Below are 23,042 nucleotides of genomic sequence, written 5' to 3'. Positions count from 1 at the left end.
ACAGGACGGTCAAGAAAATAACATCAACGTTATTTGGACACTATTGCCATGACATGTTACCATGTTACATGACTTACCAACCGACACTGCGCGTCTACTCTTTATAAGCATGAGGAAATCTGTCCCTGATCATAATTAGACAGACCAGTTATGATATGCATGAATGACTTAAGAGATCATTTCACGCGCGAAGTCCAGAAAGGGGCGGATAACTGTATTCCTACCTCTGCCCATGACGTCATGTACCACTCGGGATGACATTCCGGCAACTGACATTCCTCCCCAGTTTCGGGCTTCTCCTTGCCCTTACAGTTATCTTCCGTGACCACCGCAAGAACGCCCCCTGGCAGGTTCTTCACGCACGCCACGTCACGTGATCTAACAGCATAACCACATGTCCCGTTACACTGAAAAGAGAAAAATGTAAACGTTGCTCTTTACTAACTGTATGTATAGCTGGACATCAGCATTTGGACAATGCATCATGCATAAAACATTTCACTGTAGACATCTAAATTGTCAGAAGATTACTTTGAACAAATGGCATATAATGCTTTTTGTTCAGTTACGCTTTTAACAGAAGATTTGAGGATACAAAACTAGCGAATAATTCTGGACACTACAGCTGTCTAGTTCTGAGAAAGTCGAGACAAGATGACAATTTTACACACTCTGGTGCCCCAAGAATAGATTGTCTAACAGTCCTTGAACCATATCATTTTCCCTCCTCGCAACGCTAATTCTACATGTTCTTAATCGCTTGTCTCCTTGTGACTCCTTTTCAGTTTAAATGAGTATATTTGTTACAAACAAATTTATACATATATTCAGTGACTAAGCGTTAAGTAGGTACAGAAAAGTATAGTATTAATCGCAATAACTACATGGTATGTACAGACATCGAGATACGAATAACAGATAACACGTCTTAACATCAAATTCCGGTGTTTAGGAACTCGTGATTTAGGAAATACCTTCGACCACTCCCCGACGAACCAGTTGCCCCCGCACGGCGTGTCCACTTTGCAGGTCTTCTCCACACGGGGTTTGTCCAGCTGGTCACAGCGGTCAGGATCTAGGGCCACGCCCTCCTCGCCTGCACACATCGTCTTTCTCTTCATAGTCCCCTCCCCACACGTTACAGGGCACTGCAACATCGACTACGTCTGAGAACACACACCCAGCGTACCCGGTAAGTTAGAATGTCGAAGGAAAGAGTGTTGCTTTACGGTGTTTGTTACCAATATTCAACTAATGCCACCTACATATCGCGAAGGGGAATCCAGAAATGACCTCCACGACATGTTCGCAATTTGAAGTCTAACAACTATCGATGCTGTTGGCCTTCGCCCACCTACAGCCGAGACATTGTAACCCCTGAAAGTGATGTTAGGAGTCCGTAGTAGCATTCACATGTATATGTAACATCTCCTTTGAAACAGGTTCGTTGTTTGCTGTACTAATATCTGATTAATATTTACGTGTATGTTTAGAGATCACGCTGGCTGACAGTAGGACTCGGGTAGCGAATAATTGTAGCATAGAACCAAGATGATGATATACACCCTTAGACCCTTCACTGCAAACATTCACTACAACTCCAAGAGAAGCAGTAGTAGTTTCAACAAATCTGAATATTGTATATGTTGGTTCAAGATAGAGTTGGTGTGTCTTATTAACAGACATATATATCCATTCCAGAACAGTTAAACAATACTTGACACTGTGGAGTATGTTTGAAATATCTTTAACAGAATGGGCGTTACTTCTTGCATTTCAACTACTGAATGTAGCCATAGCGACTGTAAACAGACCACTGTGGGCTATACCTAGGCAGGGACAACGGGCCCTTAAGGTACAGTGTCTCTCCTACCTCCTCCGGCCACCGTGTAGAGTACCAGCCCTTGCCACAACTTCCCATGTCACAGATCTCCTGAGCGGCTGGTTTGAGTCCCGTGCAGAGTTGCGAGGTCACTACAGTTCCGGCTGCGTCTGTGCAGGTGATGACTCTCTGCTTCCTGCCCTCGCCACAGCGGCTCGAACACTGGTTATGACAACGAAAACCTTTAATGCCCGGCTAGGAACATGATCATATCTGGAAAAGTTTCCTGATGCGGATAAAGACACCCCGTGTGTAGAGCCCAACAGCTTCAAACATCTGATTTTACACCATTCACCAATTTCTCCATTTGTCAGCATTGCTGACCTTCAGTGTGACGGGTGAACACTTCAACCACTATGCTAACCCTGAATCTCTGAAGACAGACCTCTACTACAACAACTAGTCAGCCATGAACAATTATTAGTGTTTAGGATTGATGCATATGATGACAGTATGAAGGTAGTCTTTGAGAGGGTCTTGAACTGTTTTCCTTGGACAACTGGTTTATATATATTTTATGGTTTAGTAGAGAAGAAATGACTGTTTAATCTGTGACAGAATCATAACTTGTAAGCCGCAGCCTGAGCAGTGTGACGTAGATGGTTGTTACAACGCTGTGCAGAATGAACAATTACTGATTGTAATGTTACATCAACAGGGAGTCCTACTTTGAGGTTATGGACAGACTGAAGTAGTACTATATCGTAGCCCTCTAAATGTCCTCTATGTGCGAGGACAATAACCCTTGATAGCTTGTCCTTGAATTAGGGCTGCCATCACATTTGTATCATTCAGGTCTATATTAGCGTGCTACCTCTGTAAAGGAAGGAGACTCTTCATGCTACTGCTTGTTCATATCATTGCATATGTCGAGACGGTATAATAAACACGACCATGTTATTTCAACTATCCCAAACACACTTCAAGACGCTCCTCCTAACAGCACATGTTATGTCAAGACATCTGGTTCTGTATATCACTGGTCTCCGTTTGACATACTCGCATATTTAAAAATATATACATATGTTATAAACATATCATTGGAATGCCAAATACCGAGAATTATTTAACATGGTTCTAAGGGTAAAAAGTCCAAACTGTTAACGAGCTTATAATAATCATGCGTTATGGATTCTATAGTGGTAATTTGATAAGGTTCGGTCCACATCATTCTTTGGCGACATTAAGCTTCGAAAGGAATTTCAATATACAAACAGCACGTCAGTCGGACAAAAGGCATCTGTCAAAGAAAAAGTGTTCCACAACCCCTATTATCAAGAGCTTTGTTGATGACACATTGCTGACGCATGTGCAGAACGCCTTTTTCGTTCGGTGACTGCTGGTGTTGATGTCGCACGTGATAACGACGTGCGGTGGCAGAGTCGGTGTAGACATGAGATAATACTCGTCCTGCGAAATAACGCAACATGTCTCCTCTTCTTGTCCTAAGGAAAACTTAGAAACGACTGCCAAAAGGCTATCACATTTGATATATCAGGTGTTTGTCATAGGAACAATCATAGAATTATCTTCAGCGTGTTTTCAAATCTCCTTGAAGGATATGACATTGTTTCTGTCTTCGTTGGGTGGTCGTCAAATAACCGCTTCTCTTCGCAACTTTAAACGTTCACGCTCTAAAAACAAACTTTTGAAAACGGAGTTCGTGTCGGAAGGCGCCAATGTCTACACTCGTACGTGACACCCGATAGCAAGGGTTTACTAGTGCCAACTACGCAGCAGAACCAGGTTAGCTTATTCGCTATAACGAATTATTCAGCGGAACTCTTCATTCCAAACAGACACAATATCTAAGTCTGGTGACAATGGGGGAATAAAACATAGTTTATACATTCCTAACTTTAGATCAGTTCATACCAGCGAAGCAGTAATCAGGATGACGTTTTGTTGCGAGATGTGTAGCTGTTTTATATTGGCTTTCACACGTACATAGACAACACACAGTTAATACATATCGTAGCTTCTCAGTAAGACAATAAATTAAAACCGAAGGTTCAAATACCAATGCGATACCATTGCAAGAATGTGGTAACAAAACCGAAATAGCGGTTTTCAGCGACATTGACATATTTCAGAAGGACATATTTGAAGTGTTCCCACGGATAAAGAAATTGCAGTGTTACATAACTGTAAATCACAGCTTGAGTAAACCTGACAAGGTTAACGTGTCGCAATCATTTGAGGACGAACGATTTTTTATGTTCATAACTTTTTTCGCTCCAGCTGTACCTCCCGACTGTGTGGACTCGGAGACCCCCATGAAATGTCAGTCACAGAGAACGCCAAGTATTCCATTCCGTCAACAAGAGTCTTCCAACTAATTACCTGACGCCCGTGAAACCTACACGTGAGTACACGATGAATGACAACACTGGTCCTGCAGAATAGTCCTCTCACATTGTCTTAAGTACTTGGGATGGGGAACACGAAATTATGCCGCCCATACTTATCTTCCTCGACATTACCATCGCTGTCAGCAAATAAGTGTTTTCTATTTTGTGGATGTCTTGTACCATAACAACATCATACTACAACACATTAGCAGCCTATTCCTGATTGGAGGACTTTCTACTTTACGTATATGCAATCAAGGACGTTTTTATGTCCATGGGGGTAATATAGAGGTCTCCCACTGAAGGTATTGTTCATACTGTGCCCAGCTGCATCCCTTCACTGCGTACAGCCACACACATAGTGTGCTGAATGGTTTTGTAAAGTGGCCTTGTTCTTTCAGCTATGCAGCATCGAAAAGATACGAAACAATCAAATACCATAATTGTTCCACGTTCCAGAATTTCAAACTTGTTTTTTATCACCATCGTTTCATTTTGTCGAAATATGTACACGGTGAACGCAGGCACTCTGTGAAATGTGACACATAGCGCTGCTTCATACACGTGAATGATCTTCCTCCTGCTCCGGAATACTCACTACTTTGGGCTGATGATGCTAGCACACTGATCCGTCCAGTCTAATGACGTTTCTAGGCTGTATGTGGAATCTTAATATTTGTCATCCACTGTTTACGAACTTACCTTGCTCCAGTTGCCGGTAACCCACAGGTAGCATGGGGTGATTTCGCACGTCTGTGCAGTTGCTGGCTTCTCGGCGTTGCAGGAACTGTCGGGCATAGTAAGGTTGAGGGTGACAGACACACGCGACTTGCAGGTCGCGGTTCGGGTCTGGGTCCCCGGGCCACAAGTAGTGGTGCAAGTGCTCCATGGTGACACCTCCCAGCTGCAAGAGCAAGAGAAGATAAATGAGTTCCATCAACATGCTGACTACATTGGTGGCAAGTTGTGGTGATTACACGTGATTGTTCACTTTGTCACCTCAGACAGTAAAACCTTTTCTGTCCGTTACATCGGTTTACATGCTCATCGTAACAATGTGAGGCTATAGGGTGTGTGGATTATTTTTATACGAGGTAATTTGGTTTCGGAGTCCTACATCAGTCTCTATGTACCTGACTTTATGTCACACACCCTACCACTTACACATGGTAATATGTATCTTGGATATTCAAAGGCCAAACAGAAACTGTCTGGTTTATCAGAGAAAAAAATATCAAAGCACCTGTTAACTCTGGTGAGGCATCCAGAATACTACAAGGAAATGTGTTACACGTTGGACATTTCAACGGTATCAGAGATTGCCCGATTCCCAGAGGAGATCCCAGGGGATGCTGGTGCTAGACGTTTACTAATGTCTCCGATAATTGCACCAGATTAATACTCCCCAGGGGGAAGAGCTGAACTATTTGTGCAAAGAAAAAACCCGTATTTCGGACAAAACAAACTGAACCTGTTTTTGATCTCCTCGATTAGGCGATGTGTCAGTCAACCAGATGATTGCACAGGATTCTCTCCCGCACGCCGACAAGTGGCCTTCCCACTAATGTTATTTCAAGGTAAAATGAGCTCACTTTAATACCAGCAAGAATGTAACGCACGAGTCCCGCTTGGTATAATTATGTGATCATGTTTGGTCCTCAAGTTCCCTCCCCTATCCTGCTGGTGGCCAGTACAGACACCCAGTGTGCCACTGTCTCCGTGGGCTCATGAACCTCGCCCATCAATCAGGGACTGAAAGGGACTTGGAGCTGTCATCGCTCTTTGATGATATCGTTAAACAGGACAACACAGACAACTGAGCAGCATGTGTTGGCCTAGGAAGCCAGTGTTATGTGTCTGTGTAAATGAATGGGGTACAAGACACAGGTATCCCCGATACGACTGAATGCATACTCCCGACACATGTTTGTCTTAGTAACAATTATCTTCGTACAAGGAGTACCCGTTGTGCACCAATTAATCCGCTTGTGCATTGTTCCTGTTAACAGAAAATCTTGAAGCAATAATCAATCATTTCGCGATTTTGTTGTCTTGTGGTCACAAGTATATCAAATTGTGTCGTGGCGGTGTTTGATTGCACCTTGCTTCTGTTAACACGTAATCTTGAATGAAACATCACTGATTTCGATATTTTGCAGTCAAGAGCAGTTTTAGTCGCAAGTACAGTGATATTGGTTCTGGCGGATATGGAAATATTGTCCCAGTTCACTTGAAGTATGAGGTTCACAGGCCCACTACCATCACCATCATATGTGCGTACAGCTGAAACAGCATCGCAAAGCCAAACCGAAACTCGTACCACCGAGTCCGAAAAGCACCAGGGCAACATATAGCTGTAGACGGTGCATTGATGTGATCTGTAATATACACATGCACACATTGGAACAGAACAACCATCACGCAGTGCAGTCTTCCATGAACGTAGGTGTCACCCACCATGTTGGTTCACGTTACGTATATATACGACGTGTTGGAATCCATCCGTGATGGACATGTCACATATGCTCCTATTCCTGTCAAGAGGAATCAGGCTGTCAGTTGAATTGTCGTCACGATGTATATGTCTCAGATGCTGCACACACATTTGTGTCTGGACGGCAACATTAGCACCTAGCATGGTATTAAAACTGTCAGACAAAGTAAACGTCTTCATATATCATGAAGAGTTTTTGTAGTTCCAGAGACTTGGAAGAATGTCGTCATGAGGAGCACGACTCCCACTGCGTGGAACAAGAGCAATCGAATATGACACAAAGGGTGGCGGAAGCCATGCCGCAATGGTGTTCGTGTCTACAGGAGTCGCTCGGTAGTATAGCAAGACATTTCTTGCCATAGATAGGTCATAGAGTTAGATATTATTAGATATTACTTTAAAATTTGGTGGACGTGACATGGTGTGAGTTGTGGTTGGTCTTACCTTGCTGGACATGGTGTGAGTTGTGGTTGGTCTTACCTTGCTGGACATGGTGTGAGTTGTGGTTGGTCTTACCTTGCTGGACATGGTGTGAGTTGTGGTTGGTCTTACCCTGCTGGACATGGTGTGAGTTGTGGTTGGTCTTACCCTGCTGGACATGGTGTGAGTTGTGGTTGGTCTTATCCTGCTGGACATGGTGTGAGTTGTGGTTGGTCTTACCTTGCTGGACATGGTGTGAGTTGTGGTTGGTCTTACCCTGCTGGACATGGTGTGAGTTGTGGTTGGTCTTACCCTGCTGGACATGGTGTGAGTTGTGGTTGGTCTTACCCTGCTGGACATGGTGTGAGTTGTGGTTGGTCTTACCCTGCTGGACATGGTGTGAGTTGTGGTTGGTCTTACCCTGCTGGACATGGTGTGAGTTGTGGTTGGTCTTACCTTGCTGGACATGGTGTGAGTTGTGGTTGGTCTTACCATGCTGGACATGGTGTGAGTTGTGGTTGGTCTTACCCTGCTGGACATGGTGTGAGTTGTGGTTGGTCTTACCTTGCTGGACATGGTGTGAGTTGTGGTTGGTCTTACCCTGCTGGACATGGTGTGAGTTGTGGTTGGTCTTACCCTGCTGGACATGGTGTGAGTTGTGGTTGGTCTTACCCTGCTGGACATGGTGTGAGTTGTGGTTGGTCTTACCTTGCTGGACATGGTGTGAGTTGTGGTTGGTCTTACCTTGCTGGACATGGTGTGAGTTGTGGTTGGTCTTACCTTGCTGGACATGGTGTGAGTTGTGGTTGGTCTTACCTTGCTGGACATGGTGTGAGTTGTGGTTGGTCTTACCTTGCTGGACATGGTGTGAGTTGTGGTTGGTCTTACCTTGCTGGACATGGTGTGAGTTGTGGTTGGTCTTACCCTGCTGGACATGGTGTGAGTTGTGGTTGGTCTTACCTTGCTGGACATGGTGTGAGTTGTGGTTGGTCTTACCCTGCTGGACATGGTGTGAGTTGTGGTTGGTCTTACCCTGCTGGACATGGTGTGAGTTGTGGTTGGTCTTACCCTGCTGGACATGGTGTGAGTTGTGGTTGGTCTTACCCTGCTGGACATGGTGTGAGTTGTGGTTGGTCTTACCCTGCTGGACATGGTGTGAGTTGTGGTTGGTCTTACCCTGCTGGACATGGTGTGAGTTGTGGTTGGTCTTACCCTGCTGGACATGGTGTGAGTTGTGGTTGGTCTTACCCTGCTGGACATGGTGTGAGTTGTGGTTGGTCTTACCTTGCTGGACATGGTGTGAGTTGTGGTTGGTCTTACCCTGCTGGACATGGTGTGAGTTGTGGTTGGTCTTACCCTGCTGGACATGGTGTGAGTTGTGGTTGGTCTTACCTTGCTGGACATGGTGTGAGTTGTGGTTGGTCTTACCCTGCTGGACATGGTGTGAGTTGTGGTTGGTCTTACCCTGCTGGACATGGTGTGAGTTGTGGTTGGTCTTACCCTGCTGGACAGGGTGTGAGTTGTGGTTGGTCTTACCTTGCTGGACATGGTGTGAGTTGTGGTTGGTCTTACCCTGCTGGACATGGTGTGAGTTGTGGTTGGTCTTACCCTGCTGGACATGGTGTGAGTTGTGGTTGGTCTTACCTTGCTGGACATGGTGTGAGTTGTGGTTGGTCTTACCCTGCTGGACATGGTGTGAGTTGTGGTTGGTCTTACCCTGCTGGCCATGGTGTGAGTTGTGGTTGGTCTTACCTTGCTGGACATGGTTTTAGTTGTGGTTGGTCTTACCCTGCTGGACATGGTGTGAGTTGTGGTTAGTCTTACCTTGCTGGACATGGTGTGAGTTGTGGTTTGTCTTACCCTGCTGGACATGGTGTGAGTTGTGGTTGGTCTTACCCTGCTGGACATGGTGTGAGTTGTGGTTTGTCTTACCTTGCTGGACATGGTTTTAGTTGTGGTTGGTCTTACCCTGCTGGACATGGTGTGAGTTGTGGTTGGTCTTACCTTGCTGGACATGGTGTGAGTTGTGGTTGGTCTTACCCTGCTGGACATGGTGTGAGTTGTGGTTGGTCTTACCCTGCTGGACATGGTGTGAGTTGTGGTTGGTCTTACCCTGCTGGACATGGTGTGAGTTGTGGTTGGTCTTACCTTGCTGGACATGGCCTGGTGTTACAGGTGACTGCTGTCGGTGCGGGTTTGTGTAGCCTGGCACAGTTCTCATCTGTAACAACCGCCTGATTCCTGGTGTTCACACATACCACGACAGTCTGCTGGACACCTGGGTCATTTACACATCGGAGTTAGGCGGGCAGAGGACGTTCAAATAATGCGTTGCTTCAGTTTTACAGTGTAAAGTACATGTGAACACTATGTCATCTACAACTAGTAATACATTATGCACAAATTGCACACATTTGCCACTATCTCTCTGTAAAAATGTAACCATTAGCAAATGCAATAAACAATGCAAGGTAGTGTGGCATAGCTCCTACTTGCCTAGACCGCCACTTTGACAGGGCCCTTAAACGTCGACTGAACTAAACACTCTACAGAGTACCTATGCTAACGATAACATTATTACTTTATAAGTTAAACATTGTCGATCTAACATAAGAACATATCCCCATGAAGAAGTAGCCACTCACCTCCACCGCAAGATGTGGTACAATCAGTGAAGCCAGACACTCTCCACACATTGGTGGCTTCTAATATTTCATTTGACAGTCCACCATTCAGGGTTGGGTTTCCCAGTCTCTTTTCATTCGGGATGATGTTTCTGGTGTAGGACTTTCCTGCAGTCAGGGCCTGGTTGCTCCCAGGGTTTATGGGTGGCAGGCCAGAGATTGGATCCAATCCATTGGCATATTTGGTGAGTGGCTCCCCTACCTGAGTAGAAGGTCCGTGACCTTCATATCGAGGCCGTGAACTGATAACGGGTTGTTGGGGGATGATCTGCTGACCAGTTGATACCCCTACCGGCTGCCGTGGGATAACAATCCTTCTGTCAGATCCTCGTGGATCTATAGCTCTGTCAAAGTGACCTAGAGGCAGGGTCTCGTCGACAATGGTTCTGTGGTCAACTGTCTGACGTCGAGGCGTTTGATTTGGTCGTGGAGGAGGATCTCGGGAGTTGATAGTTCTACGTGATGAGTGGGCAACGCGAGCATTCAGTGAAGGCTGATGTCCGGGAGACGGTCGTCGGCTGCTGGTTTGAGAACCATAACCGTGATTGTCTTGTCCATGGACAGATGGGTTCCCCTGGTTTTCATTTCGACGATAGTTAGGCCCGGATTGTTGATCTCGTTCAGAAGGCGAAGCGTTAACGTTGGCCTTCAAGGTGATGCTTGAACCAGCTCGCTGTTTCCCTTGGTTAACTCGCCGTTGGACAGTTTCCCGAAGTCGGAGACCTTGCGAATTTCTGCCAACACTGCCAAGAGGAGGTGTTGTGACAACTGCGGCCTGGCGATGATGATGTCGATGTCGCACATGATGACTCTGTGGAGTCGTAGATTGTCCGCGTATGTGTGACGTCTGTCTGATTCCGCCATGCTGACTACGTATCCTGGATGTGTCGGTTCCTTGAATGCTTGGCAGTGATGAACTGCTAGAGATGTGTCTGTTAACTGAGGGAGAAATAGAAGAAATATCGCCTTTTTGTATTAGTTTCTGTCTTTGTCTGAGCAATCGCTTCTTCTGTGCTTCCCTGAGAATCTTAAATCTTTCCCGGAATGTAAAACTCTGAGAATATTTTGGAATTCTAACACTTCCTCGTCGCCCTGGTCTACCGAAAGGACGACCTGTCCGTCGAATTGATGGTTGAACACTCGAACGACCGAGTGACCTGCTGTAAGTACGGAACCTGCTATCTCTTTGTGGCACATTCAAGGTACTTCGTACAGTGGCTAAGGGAGTCACTGTTGTAGTAAAGTGTACACGTGTTGTCGGTGTGTTCAACGAATAGCCTCCAAGACTTGAGTCCATTTTTCTTGTCTCTGTCTCTGCCGTGTCAGTGCTCATTGCGTTCGGTAACCTGTACCCACGGCTGTTGTATACTGGTGTTCTTTCCCGGAATCCATCTCCCAACCCAAGAACTTCATCACCTCTGCTTTTATCATAGGTTTCTTCTTTTTCTTCATCAGCATCATCTTCTTTATCGTCATTTTCTGCATCATCATCATCATCATCATCAACATCATCATCATCATGCTCATCATCCAAATCATTAATCCCCTGTTCCTCCTCACCCTCTATCTCAACATTCCTACTGTCACCTGTCTCGCTGACTTTCATCTCATCACCCAAATGACTAGGCTCTCTACTGACGCCGACATTCCTGTCATTTCCTTGCCTTTCATGCTGTCTTTCAGTGATCCTTTCACCTTCCTCCTCTTCATCCTCATCACCTTCTTGTTCACCACCTTCATCCCTCACATCAGTCTTTTCCACCTGTTCTTCGCCCTGCTGCTTCAACACAGCTGCCCCGTCAACAACCTCCAAGCTGGTATCGCTGTCTTCCTCTCCTTGAGACCCGAGCTCCGACAACACAAACGTGGGACCTTTTTGACTCTGTGCCTCATGAAGATTGGCACGCTCTGACCACGAATCTACATTAGCCTTCAGAAGAACTGTAGCGCCATTTCCTTCATGGAAAGTATATTCCTTCCGACCAAATGACCCTCTAATATTATCCTCCTTTATGTCAGGTCCTGCCATGACACCTTCTTCCAGGTCCTCATTAGGATGTCTGTATGGTCTCTCCACAAAATCTTCCCTGAACGGTTCTGATGCCTCCTCGTCTTCGTCTTCGTCCTCCTTCCTTTTTTCCTTCTCACTGTCCTCCATGTCCAAATGTACATCAGCTGGTTCGTCCAGTTCAAGATTAGCAAACTCTGATTGTGCTGTAGTAGAACGGCGTCTAGGAATGGCTGTGGTTGGTGATGTAGTCAGAACACGGCTTTCTTCACTACGAGATATGAGATGTTTGAAGTATGTATCCGTCACGTCAACAGGTACATTGAAGCTGTACGTGACTCCTGGGTTCGTCTGGTACACCAGCATCTGGAGAGGAAATGAGGGACTTATATTACAATTACCTGACAGTTCAAAACAGTTTCTTAATGAACAACCACAGCATCTAAATTAACACTCTGTATGTCCAGCGTAAACCTAGGTTACCTTCAACCGAACGATCAAAATGAGGTTCCAGATGTGTTCGAGACTGTAAACGGCAATAGTCCCGGTGAAAATTAAATTACTCGGGGAGTCGTTCGGGGAAATAGTCATCACACGCGGTTATTACGAATATATTGTAGTTTTATATAAACTAATTTTGATTCATTATAAATTTGAATACGCATTGCTAATGGCAATAAACACGAGTTCCTGTTCATTCCCTACCAAGACTTCTATGGTCTGGTTTACTGGCCCAGCAGCAAAGATGCATTCTCCGGGACAGTCACGTGACTGCTCCTTGTATATGAACGTAGTTCCGGCGGCGTCATAGTTCCCAGACGAGGACATTGTCCAATTACCGTTTACAAATGATTCCGTAGAAGTTTTCAAACCTGAAAAGAGACGCATAAAAGGACATGGAATACTCACATGGTAAAATGCGTCTGAATAATAGAGTGTGGATATAGCGAACTGACACTGATACATAGGTCTATATACAGAATAAATAATCCAATGGGAAGTTAGGGAATCAACAGACCACATGTAAGAACTAGTCACATCTACATAGGTAGATTGAATTGACGAAGATATAGGCAAAGCCCCTGAATCGTGTCCATGTGTATATAACTCACTGTCTAATATCACTGGTCACAAACACACGCGAAGGCAAGTCAAATGCTGTGAGGAGCATAGCCCCGCCACATACTCTGTCTTCAGAAGGTCGCCCACTTACTGAGGTAATTACTACTGGGCCTGAGTTCTGTGATGTTGACGCCGGTGCTGCCGACTGGGATGCTGATGATCTTGGTGTAGCCGTGAGGGAGGTCAGGGCGGGTGAACACACCAGAAATGGTTCTACAGGTGCTGTTGTCCCCGTTACAGACGCCACACTTGTCCAGTGTCGCATTTGACCCCACTTGGTCATCACAGCCAACTTTCTACAGACATTATACAAGACAGGATTTAAACATACCGATTCAAAGTGAGAATTCAAAGCAAAACAATGTGTGTGTCACCGAGGTCACCGAACCCTGCTGTATTATCTATGTAAGTCAGCTTTTAGGACAAGAAGACTTTCTTGGCCACTAATTATAACCAGACAATATACGCGTATGTCACCTCGCCTCACCAGCAATCTATACAATCTGTTGAAGCGGTGGATTTTGAAATGCACTGACCTCAGGGTTGGTGTGTATTACTTTGCACAGTATCGTATTTGTAAACATTTCAATGTGTGAAGTAGGGAGAAGCTAACAGGTACATACGATGCACTGGCGTCGAATGCAGACAGAAAATGTCTTCAGATCACATGGAGTGCCATCTCCAACCCGATTGGCTAGACGGGCGTAGAAATGTTGACCTTTAGCTCGGCATGTCAGCTCACACTTGTTATTAGCTAAAATAAAATAAATTGGCCAGGTGAAGTTACCTTCATGAGAAAGTTCTCGTCCACGTTTTTCACTCTGTACAACAACATTACCGTAAACAGGTGAAAGATCTACCGCTTCCAGCATACTCACGGTTAATGTACGGTTCCCATTCGTACTTTTTCCCATTGAACACTCTAGCATTGAATTTACGGCACTGCTTCAGACGAACATTTTCAATGTTGGGTGGACATTTCTGGAAACAAATTATCCTAATTAGAATGAACATGTTCCAGTTTTTGTCAGGGAGCAAACTTCGGGCCAATAAGAGATAATTTCTCCGAGACATATTGTGCATGTCATTAGATTGTTTTCATTGATAAATTGCAGTTCACTCAAAAAATTGCTGAAGTTTGTTTGGTTCTGTTCAGCAGACGTTGTTAACAATAAACGCTGCACTGTCATAAAAAGAAGTGTGAACATCTGCGCATATCGAAGTAAGTGTTGTACTTACATGTGTGTTACAGACACGGATCTCCCTCCCTCCGCCTTCACATACAACACTGTCATCAGCGCGGATGCTGCAACAAAGTTGACCCTTTGATGGACATTGCATCCAGACAGTCGAGTACAGAACGGACAAACCAGAAGGGGATCAACCGCTGCTCTGTTTCCAATACAACTTAACAACTAACCATGAGAACCGGTTTCCCCTCGGATATATCACAAACAGCTGTTTATGTCCACACCTGTCAACGTTTGCTGTGTATATTCTCGTTTTGAACTCTGTTTGGGGATATTTTAAAAATTGAAATTTCATCCTCTCAAACTCCTCTATACATGGGAGTGTCGATGGATGTAAGTATATGGAGAATGCTGTGAGGTAGTTATAAAGTGATGACACAGAAGATATGTTGTGTGGTAGTTATAAAGTGATGACACAGAAGATATGTTGTGTGGTAGTTATAAAGTGATGACACAGAAGATATGTTGTGTGGTAGTTATAAAGTGATGACACAGAAGATATGTTGTGTGGTAGTTATAAAGTGATGACACAGAAGATATATTGTGAGGTAGTTATAAAGTGATGACACAGAAGATATATTGTGTGGTAGTTATAAAGTGATGACACATAAGATATGTTGTATGGTAGTTATAAAGTGATGACACAGAAGATATGTTGTGAGGTAGTTATAAAGTGATGACACAGAAGATATATTGTGTGGTAGTTATAAAGTGATGACACATAAGATATGTTGTGTGGTAGTTATAAAGTGATGACACAGAAGATATGTTGTGAGGTAGTTATAAAGTGATGACACAGAAGATATATTGTATGGTAGTTATAAAGTGATGACACAGAAGATATATTGTGTGGTAGTTATAAAGTGATGACACATAAGATATGTTGTGTGGTAGTTATAAAGTGATGACACAGAAGATATGTTGTGAGGTAGTTATAAAGTGATGACACAGATGATCATTACCAGACATATGTCTCCCCTAGTGTCACTCCACATGAACCAAACCCAAGAAGGGATACGTCAAAGGTGAACCACACTATCGAACAAGTGGACTATCTTCTTGACTTACGTAAGGTTTGTAATTTTAAACTACATTTCTTGATGAAACAAACTGCTAATATCTTTCCGTTTCCTTGGTTACTAAACAATCCTAGATATTTCACATAATAGTTTTAAAATGAGACAGACAGAACAAGTTCACTGAGACATCATGTCTCAGCTCAACGTGGATACTCCTCCATTACGACACAGACAACTGACTCCTCGCCCGCCGACCATGTGACACCATCGTAACGACGAGCACCAGGTAGGCTAACAGAGAGTACACTCGTCCAGCATGCTGTTATCAGGGGACTAGAATCTACTTCGGATGAGTGTAAATAACCATATTTCACTATAAGAATTATTCATTTCTCCATTACGGTTTACTCTAAATCAAACTCCTATTTCACACTGTGTGGCGATAACAACATACTGTTGTAACGAGACATATGTTATCAGCACTGTGAAAACAAAACAGCACAGGGATCAGATATGGACTGTGTTGCATTGCTGCAAAGCTGGCTGTCTTAAATGAAGCCAGTTTTGTCTTTAAAGAGGCAAGACAAGATAGAAAGGAGCCAGTCGTTTATATGGACAATCTGTTCATTGTATTTATTGTTAAGATTTAAACTAAAACGTATTTATTTTCATGGAGACGTGTGCAAGTCTCTGGCCTTGAGTTAGAAGTGTTCCGAAAGTCACCGACGGACAGAAGTGTATAGTGAACATATGCGTATGCAGTTGAATTCTTACGTTCCTCTGTGACCAGCTTGCTCTACATCTCCCACAGTTCACGACTGGCTCCATTTAGAGGCCCGTTGAAATGCTAATGAACTTCTTGAGATTCATCAAAGGGCGTTTCACGAAGAACGTCTTGTGCCATGACACATGGAAGCAACTGTTTCCAGTTAAACCTTGCGAGCATACCGTGTAATGTTTCATACCAATACTATTTTGCTATAGTCAACACTTTCAAAGTGGAAAACAGTCCTTTCATCATTGAGCAGCTTTTTGGTAAATGAACATTCATTAAATTCATTTCGCCATAAAGCATCTTCCACCAAGGAGTCAAGTTACCAGACCTGGTCTGTGGCATCCCCAAGCTCCATCTGCAGGTCGCTACTTCCGGTCCTCCCCCCTCCCTGGCCCCTTTTGCCCCCAAGCGTTGATTAGCAGCCTTCACAAACGGGATAAAAAGCAAAGAAATATTTAAGGAGTGGGAGTGATTGATATCTGCGTCTCAGTGTCGAGGTCCGTGACTCACCCTCCTAATTTCAAAGGTTAATTTAGCAAACTAGCTACCCACGTTAACCAGTGTAAGCATCGGCAAGAGACTTGATCCACAGCACAGAAGAAGGCGATACCAATTAGTTCAACAGAAACTGGCCAAGTGTCGCAAGTAATGCGTTTCTTGCATCTTTCACTACACAAAGAGAACCAAATGAAAATATAACCTTAACCACTTATAACAAGAAGCTGATGATCACATGTGGTTTCAGGATATAACAAGCATCCTTCGTCCGTAGTAGGACCACACGTACGTCAGTCCTCTGTGTATTGGTCTTGGGTTAGAACCGTACATCATATAACAGCATGCCTCCAGGTGCATGTTGTTATAAGGACAAGTGGGGTAGCTTGGGTCAGAACCGTACATCATATAACAGCATGCCTCCAGGTGCATGTTGTCATAAGGACAAGTGGGTAGCTTGGGTCAGAACCGTACATCATATAACAGCATGACTTCAGGTGCATGTTGTCATAAGGACAAGTGGGGTAGCTTGGGTCAGAACCGTACATCATATAACAGCATGCCTCCAGGTGCATGTTGTCATAAGGACAAGTGGGGTAGCTTGGGTCAGAACCGTACATCATATAACAGCATGCCTCCAGGTGCATGTTGTCATAAGGACAAGTGGGGTAGCTTGGGTCAGAACAGTACATCATATAACAGCATGCCTCCAGGTGCATGTTGTCATAAGTACAAGTGGGGTAGCTTGGGTCAGAACAGTACATCATATAACAGCATGCCTCCAGGTGCATGTTGTCATAAGGACAAGTGGGGTGACGCACTACGCTGTCGATCCGGGTTCAAGTCTCTACATTTAAGAAACCTGGTTGTCCTGTGGACTGCGTCAGATCTCGAAATGTTCATGAAAGTGGTCATAAATAACTTTGCAATAAATGATGTGAGGTTTAGGAGTCTGCTTAGACAATAAAGCAAAGATCGTTATTGCGATATTTTCGGTGCGTAAACCATTATAATCCATATGGATGATTTAAAATATGGATTTAAAATGACAAGATGTGCATTTATTTCTTGAGAACAGTGAAACAGGTGCAGCAGAATTGGTTTAAGTTTTGTATGTAAATGTTTATATGCGGTGTGTCTTAAACATCAGTTGGCGAAAAAGAAGGAATTTGACGACGGGCCAATACCTCCTGTACAGGTTAAATCTAATATGCCGAACGTGGGCGGGTGGGTGTAAATCGGTAGATAAATCCAACAAAAAGCACTGTTCAAACAACGATAACGCCGGCGTTTGTCCCTAATGTATATCTGACACACTGATATTATTTGGATTGAGTTTATCAAATCCCGTGCATAAAACCTCGGTCAGTGTGGCTTCTCTCAGCTATCTCATAATCGTTTAAATAAATATCTTAACTACCTCTCATATCTGTTAAGTACTGTAAGCCTCGTCACAGCGACGTTAGACCCCCGCACACATATAAAAGTAAGCTGGACGGCGTTCTGGCACCCAGAATTTATAAAGAGGCCAAATTCCTAATTCGCATCCTTTACAAGTGAGAAATGAACGTTCCTTTGTGTCGTGTTTAGAAGAAAATAATCGGAATGCCCTTAGATGAACCAAACAGGAATTAAGACTGCCGTCTTTCTAGGCTACAGCCCCACAAAAGGACCTAACAGGAACCCATCTGTCCCTCTTGGGTTACTACAGCCCCATACATGGACCAAACAGGAATCAGTCTGTCCCTTTTGGGACACAACAGCCCTACACATGGACCAAACAACAATCCATCTGTCCCTCTCGAGATACTACGGCCCCATGCATGGACCAAACAGGAATCAGTCTGCCCCTTTTGGGACACAACAGCCCTACACATGGACCAAACAACAATCCATCTGTCCCTCTCGAGATACTACGGCCCCATGCAGGGAACAAACAGGAATTCACATATCCCGCTGAATGTGCTATATTATACAGTAACTACTACCAGTCAAAAGAAAAAAAGTCTACACATTGTATTCGTCTCAGCTCCTTGGGAGTGTTAGTCACACAGCTTTCTCATCCTGACGGGTACCCATTTACTGATGTGTCCATGATCACCCATGTTCAGTGACATAAATGAAAATAAAATATCATCAGTGATATATGTGGATATACTTACATCAGTGATGAGACGGGGAGGGTAAGGGGATGTTCACAACGCCGTGTCCGGGAAGAGACGCCTGTTCCACACTTGACTGAGCATGATGACCACAACCCCCATTCCCCCCACTGACCGGCGATCTTATTGACATCACGTGACTTCTGACCAGACTGGTATGGAGGCTGTAATGTACAGGGAGACATTAAACGTACAGGACATACCGCACATGAACATATCGAACATGAACATATCGAACATGAACATAGTGAACATGAACATAGTGAACATGAACATACTGAACATAACCATACTGAAGGTGAACATACCGCACATGAACATACCGAACATACTGAACATGAACATACCGAACATACTGAACATGAACATACCGAACATACTGAACATGAACATACCGAACATACTGAACATGAACATACCGAACATACTGAACATACAGTGCTGCCTGTGTTACGAAGGGTAAATAACACTGAAACACGATCAGACGATTCACATTAGACACCGATAAGGGCATTTCAGTATCTGTATAGGTTCCATGGAACTGGAAAGGAGGTGAGGAGTTCTTGTACCGATCTCAGTTAGGGGCAGATGGGTATTAACCTTCAAATGTGCTTATATGTTACACACAAAAAGTATGGGAACACCCTAAAATGGTATGTATAAACTAAAGTGAAGTGAGGTCATTTATACTTTGAAGTGACTGCAATTTTTTTTGTGCTTTATGGGCAGCATGCAGTGAAACAACTGATTCAATATACATTGAGGTTGAGTGATATGAAATATTGTCAAAAACAGCGAAAACCAAGGGTGCTGAAACACACCAACGCCATGTTTGATTAAAACGACCAAGTTAAGTTCGTGTAAGTTCATGCACGACTATCATATTTCAGGGTGTCCCCATACCTTTTGTTTGTAGTATGTATCAGGTGACATCGATATTATGTTGAATCACGTCAGATTGTTGCCGTTGTTGCCAACGTAAGGCAACTCCTTACTGCCCAGGGGGTCCTTTCACGAAGCTACACCCGTTTCTTTAACACTGAACTAAGGTTACCTTAGTGACTTACGATCACGTTAGTGCTTTGTGAAAGGAGGCCCAGTTCATTTACGTTAACAACAGAGATTAGTGAGGTATTGGCTCACATTGATGACGACTCGCTAGCACTGTCCTTGAATGTCGACAGCTGACCAGCCAGCTCAGCTTCAGTGTGATGGATTGCTAAGTGACATCACCAAGGCAATCCACGATGTAATCACGCATGTGTCTGTTTGAACGCAAGCCGCAACAATTCTGTATCCGGTTTCATAATCCAATAACATGTCTTTCATCCGACCACAAACTGACAGAATATGAGTGTGGAGCTGTCCGTATCTCCGTCTTCCCTACTGGGATGCTGCTGCTGCTGCTGCTGCTGCAGGGGCAGGAATAACATTACTGACTACCAGGATGTGATTACTCACTGTCACAGAAGACAGCTGTCATGCAACGATTACCTGGTTATCAACATGGCAGATTTACTGAAGTCTTTAGTGTAGTCCATTGGCAGCCTTGAAGTATGTGTTGCGCCAGCCCTGTCTCAGTGAGCGACCTGGTGAAGGATGAGACAACTGTTGTCATCCATCAGCCATCTTGTAGAAACATGCAGTTACTGAAACATTTCGTTGGCAAGCCGTATTGGTAAGCCATAGACACCAGTAATCCAGCATTGTCCTTGTAAGTCCTCGACGTTGATTGGGATGTTCAGTGATTGATAGAATGAGCACGTACTAAGGTCAGGATGACACGCACTTCACAAAGCCATCCAGTCTAATCACTGATAACTTCACTCACTTTTGCCGACACGCAACAGAGAGTTAGACAACTAGTTTAACCGCTGAATAGGTTTCTTTCGAAACTTACTCTGTGGCGCGTTTAGTGAAGCTTGGGAGCTGTCTAACATGACCGAACGTGACCGCCAAATCCACCTATATTGGGGTCATAAAACGGCCATGTCAAACACAGTTCCACGACCAATCCATCCTCATGATAATATCAGTCAGTCGGCCCATAACCAAACCAACCAACCAGTCATGTAATCAATCAATCAATTTTCATAAGGAGGACGACAAAGGTCTATAGCCTATTTGACACTGACGTCATAAACATAAAACAAAATGTGTATTTGGATAGTTTGCTCTTGCATCATTATACACGGCCCTGCACGTGTAGAGCAATTTTCATTTCATTCCCACAATTTCACAGACATTAAGTTACTCACTGAATGCATCAGTGAAGTCTACAACGGTTCCAGATAACGCATCAAATAAAGGAAAGGAATAGGTTATTAAGGAATGTAGATATTGAAGGAGGGATGATGTCTGGACTGTTTATACTGATTACATCCGGTAAGATCGATGATGGCTGTTATCAGAGTTGTAACCGGTGCTGAGAACATCACACATCATCGGAGGAAGCTGCGGCATTGCTAAGGTCTCTCCAAGCTGAACTGTATGAAGAGCAATAAACCTTGTTGTTGACTTAATGTTTACATGACCAAGCATCCGTATACCCCACGTACCCTAACATAGTCACAGACAACGGAACAAATGTAGTTGGATTTCCTCCAATTGTACCCCAGAGACAGGAGTCTACTTCTTCCGACGGCGTGTCACGTGCCCTCTGTGATAAGGAAATTACTTGTGCATGTTTATAATATACTAATCAAAAGATAGACATTCCGTACTGCGATGTATAGAGGTGAGCCAGGGCAGGGGATAATCCCCCTATTCTGTGTGTATCTCCATGTAATGATATACAAACATCCCAACACATACTAGTCGGGGGTCACATGGTGTTGACTGTCCTCGCTAAGCCTTGCAAAGTAGAATAAAACCAGAGTATATAACTCCCCCTGCAAGAACTCTCTGGACACTATATACCTGGATATATGTTTGTTGGGAGGGGAATTAGGGTGGATGAATAGCGTTGTAAAGTCACCTGCGATGCACAGTCATTGGGTGAATGTGAAATATGGACTCTTGTGTTTAGATACGGATCACTGAATATATAGATATGGATTATGTGATTCCGGCGTCAGCGTGGCTGGTAGAGCAATACAGCTTATGTGAACTGAAATGAGATCTACTTGGCAATGAACGGGTTGTAAAATTAAGCAACACGGGAATGCAAATGACCAATGAGTATTTCTGTTATTTGTGCAATAACTGAGAAAACCCCCACAGATATTATGGGACCAGTTTAACATTACCGATGAAACACCATATACCACTACTTCTACGTGAAGTGAGTCTCGTAGGGCAAATAGCGTAACATAAATAATAATTTCCTGTAAACTAAACTGTATTTGACCTTTCAAAGGAACATCTACTGATCACAAATTCATTCAGAATCGCACAGCTTATTTGCATGTCGAATACTGACAAGAAACCAATCTAGATTGACGGTAATTCGACGGACTGCGGAAGGCGTTTATTTATGCCAACACCGAAGAAATATATCCCGTGATGTTATTCATTCACTTATTACTTTTTGTCCTAAACATTGTGGTTTCCTGGGATTCCGATACCTCCTGACATGGTAAACAGGTTCTTAGAGGCAACATGTGCAACTACCCTCCTCCCCCACTACACACCATGGCATAACACTGTCGTTGTTTGAACATGTCTGGAAACAGCTGGCAGTGGGTGTTTGACAACAATACTGCCGTGAGAGAACAAGGCCGCTCCTGATGCAGTCTACAGGACGTTCACCGCTCGGTCGATCTGTTCAAGTAAACAATGCTCCAGTTAGGGAGCGAGGGATTTCATCTTCCTGAACTAAACCTTTCCGTATTTTAAGTTACCAATAACACAGATGAGTCGGTATGTTGAGAACATGGACCTGGTTTATTGTCAAAGTATCATGAACTTTGGCGAGGCCCATACAATTTTCCTCATCCAAGGAGTCATAAACTATGGAGTTAAAATGAAATTGGTGTGTTAGCTTTTCAAGTTTTTGGTTTCTTCACCCCGAAACAGATGATTATTTTGCCCCCGAGAAAGAAATTTGAGGGCTCTGAGAACATTTCAACGGGAAGGTTCCAAACTGCCCAATAAACTGTAGGGTACTATGTGACAGGTTTCATTTGTCATCGGCAGTTACGGTAACGTCATGGCAGCAGATGACCTCGGCATCCTTCTAAACAACATCATTGTTGTTGCATCTTGTAGAATGGCATTAGGTAACGTCGTTGAGTCTTTTGCAAAACATAACATGTCTCTAATGACTGGTTTTGGTTATTATAATAACATACTGTTACGCGTGTGTATTTTTTGTATATTTTTGTTATGAATTAAGTAATAATTATTATTGGGTCACAACGTTTAGTATTTTGAATAATA

General features: G+C 43.9%; 1 protein-coding gene across 1 annotated transcript in view; it reads right to left on the bottom strand.

Annotated features, from left to right (window-relative positions):
• LOC137278679 (A disintegrin and metalloproteinase with thrombospondin motifs 9-like) overlaps positions 1 to 23,042 on the bottom strand; it is a 79,564-nt gene that overhangs the window by 5,510 nt on the left and 51,012 nt on the right. The window contains exons 3-14 of the mRNA XM_067811184.1: positions 18,663 to 18,826; positions 14,201 to 14,267; positions 13,840 to 13,942; positions 13,585 to 13,715; positions 13,053 to 13,257; positions 12,545 to 12,711; positions 9,793 to 12,205; positions 9,296 to 9,425; positions 4,936 to 5,137; positions 1,874 to 2,044; positions 975 to 1,148; positions 225 to 407 (exon numbers count right to left, since the gene is read on the bottom strand). Of these exons, the coding sequence (XP_067667285.1) occupies positions 225 to 407; positions 975 to 1,148; positions 1,874 to 2,044; positions 4,936 to 5,137; positions 9,296 to 9,425; positions 9,793 to 12,205; positions 12,545 to 12,711; positions 13,053 to 13,257; positions 13,585 to 13,715; positions 13,840 to 13,942; positions 14,201 to 14,267; positions 18,663 to 18,826 (4,110 nt within the window). The remainder of the gene's footprint in view (positions 1 to 224; positions 408 to 974; positions 1,149 to 1,873; positions 2,045 to 4,935; positions 5,138 to 9,295; positions 9,426 to 9,792; positions 12,206 to 12,544; positions 12,712 to 13,052; positions 13,258 to 13,584; positions 13,716 to 13,839; positions 13,943 to 14,200; positions 14,268 to 18,662; positions 18,827 to 23,042) is intronic.

The sequence above is a fragment of the Haliotis asinina genome, chromosome 3 (assembly GCF_037392515.1).
Source record: "Haliotis asinina isolate JCU_RB_2024 chromosome 3, JCU_Hal_asi_v2, whole genome shotgun sequence".
Taxonomy (NCBI): domain Eukaryota; kingdom Metazoa; phylum Mollusca; class Gastropoda; order Lepetellida; family Haliotidae; genus Haliotis; species Haliotis asinina.
This window is presented reverse-complemented; position numbering and strand designations above follow the sequence as displayed.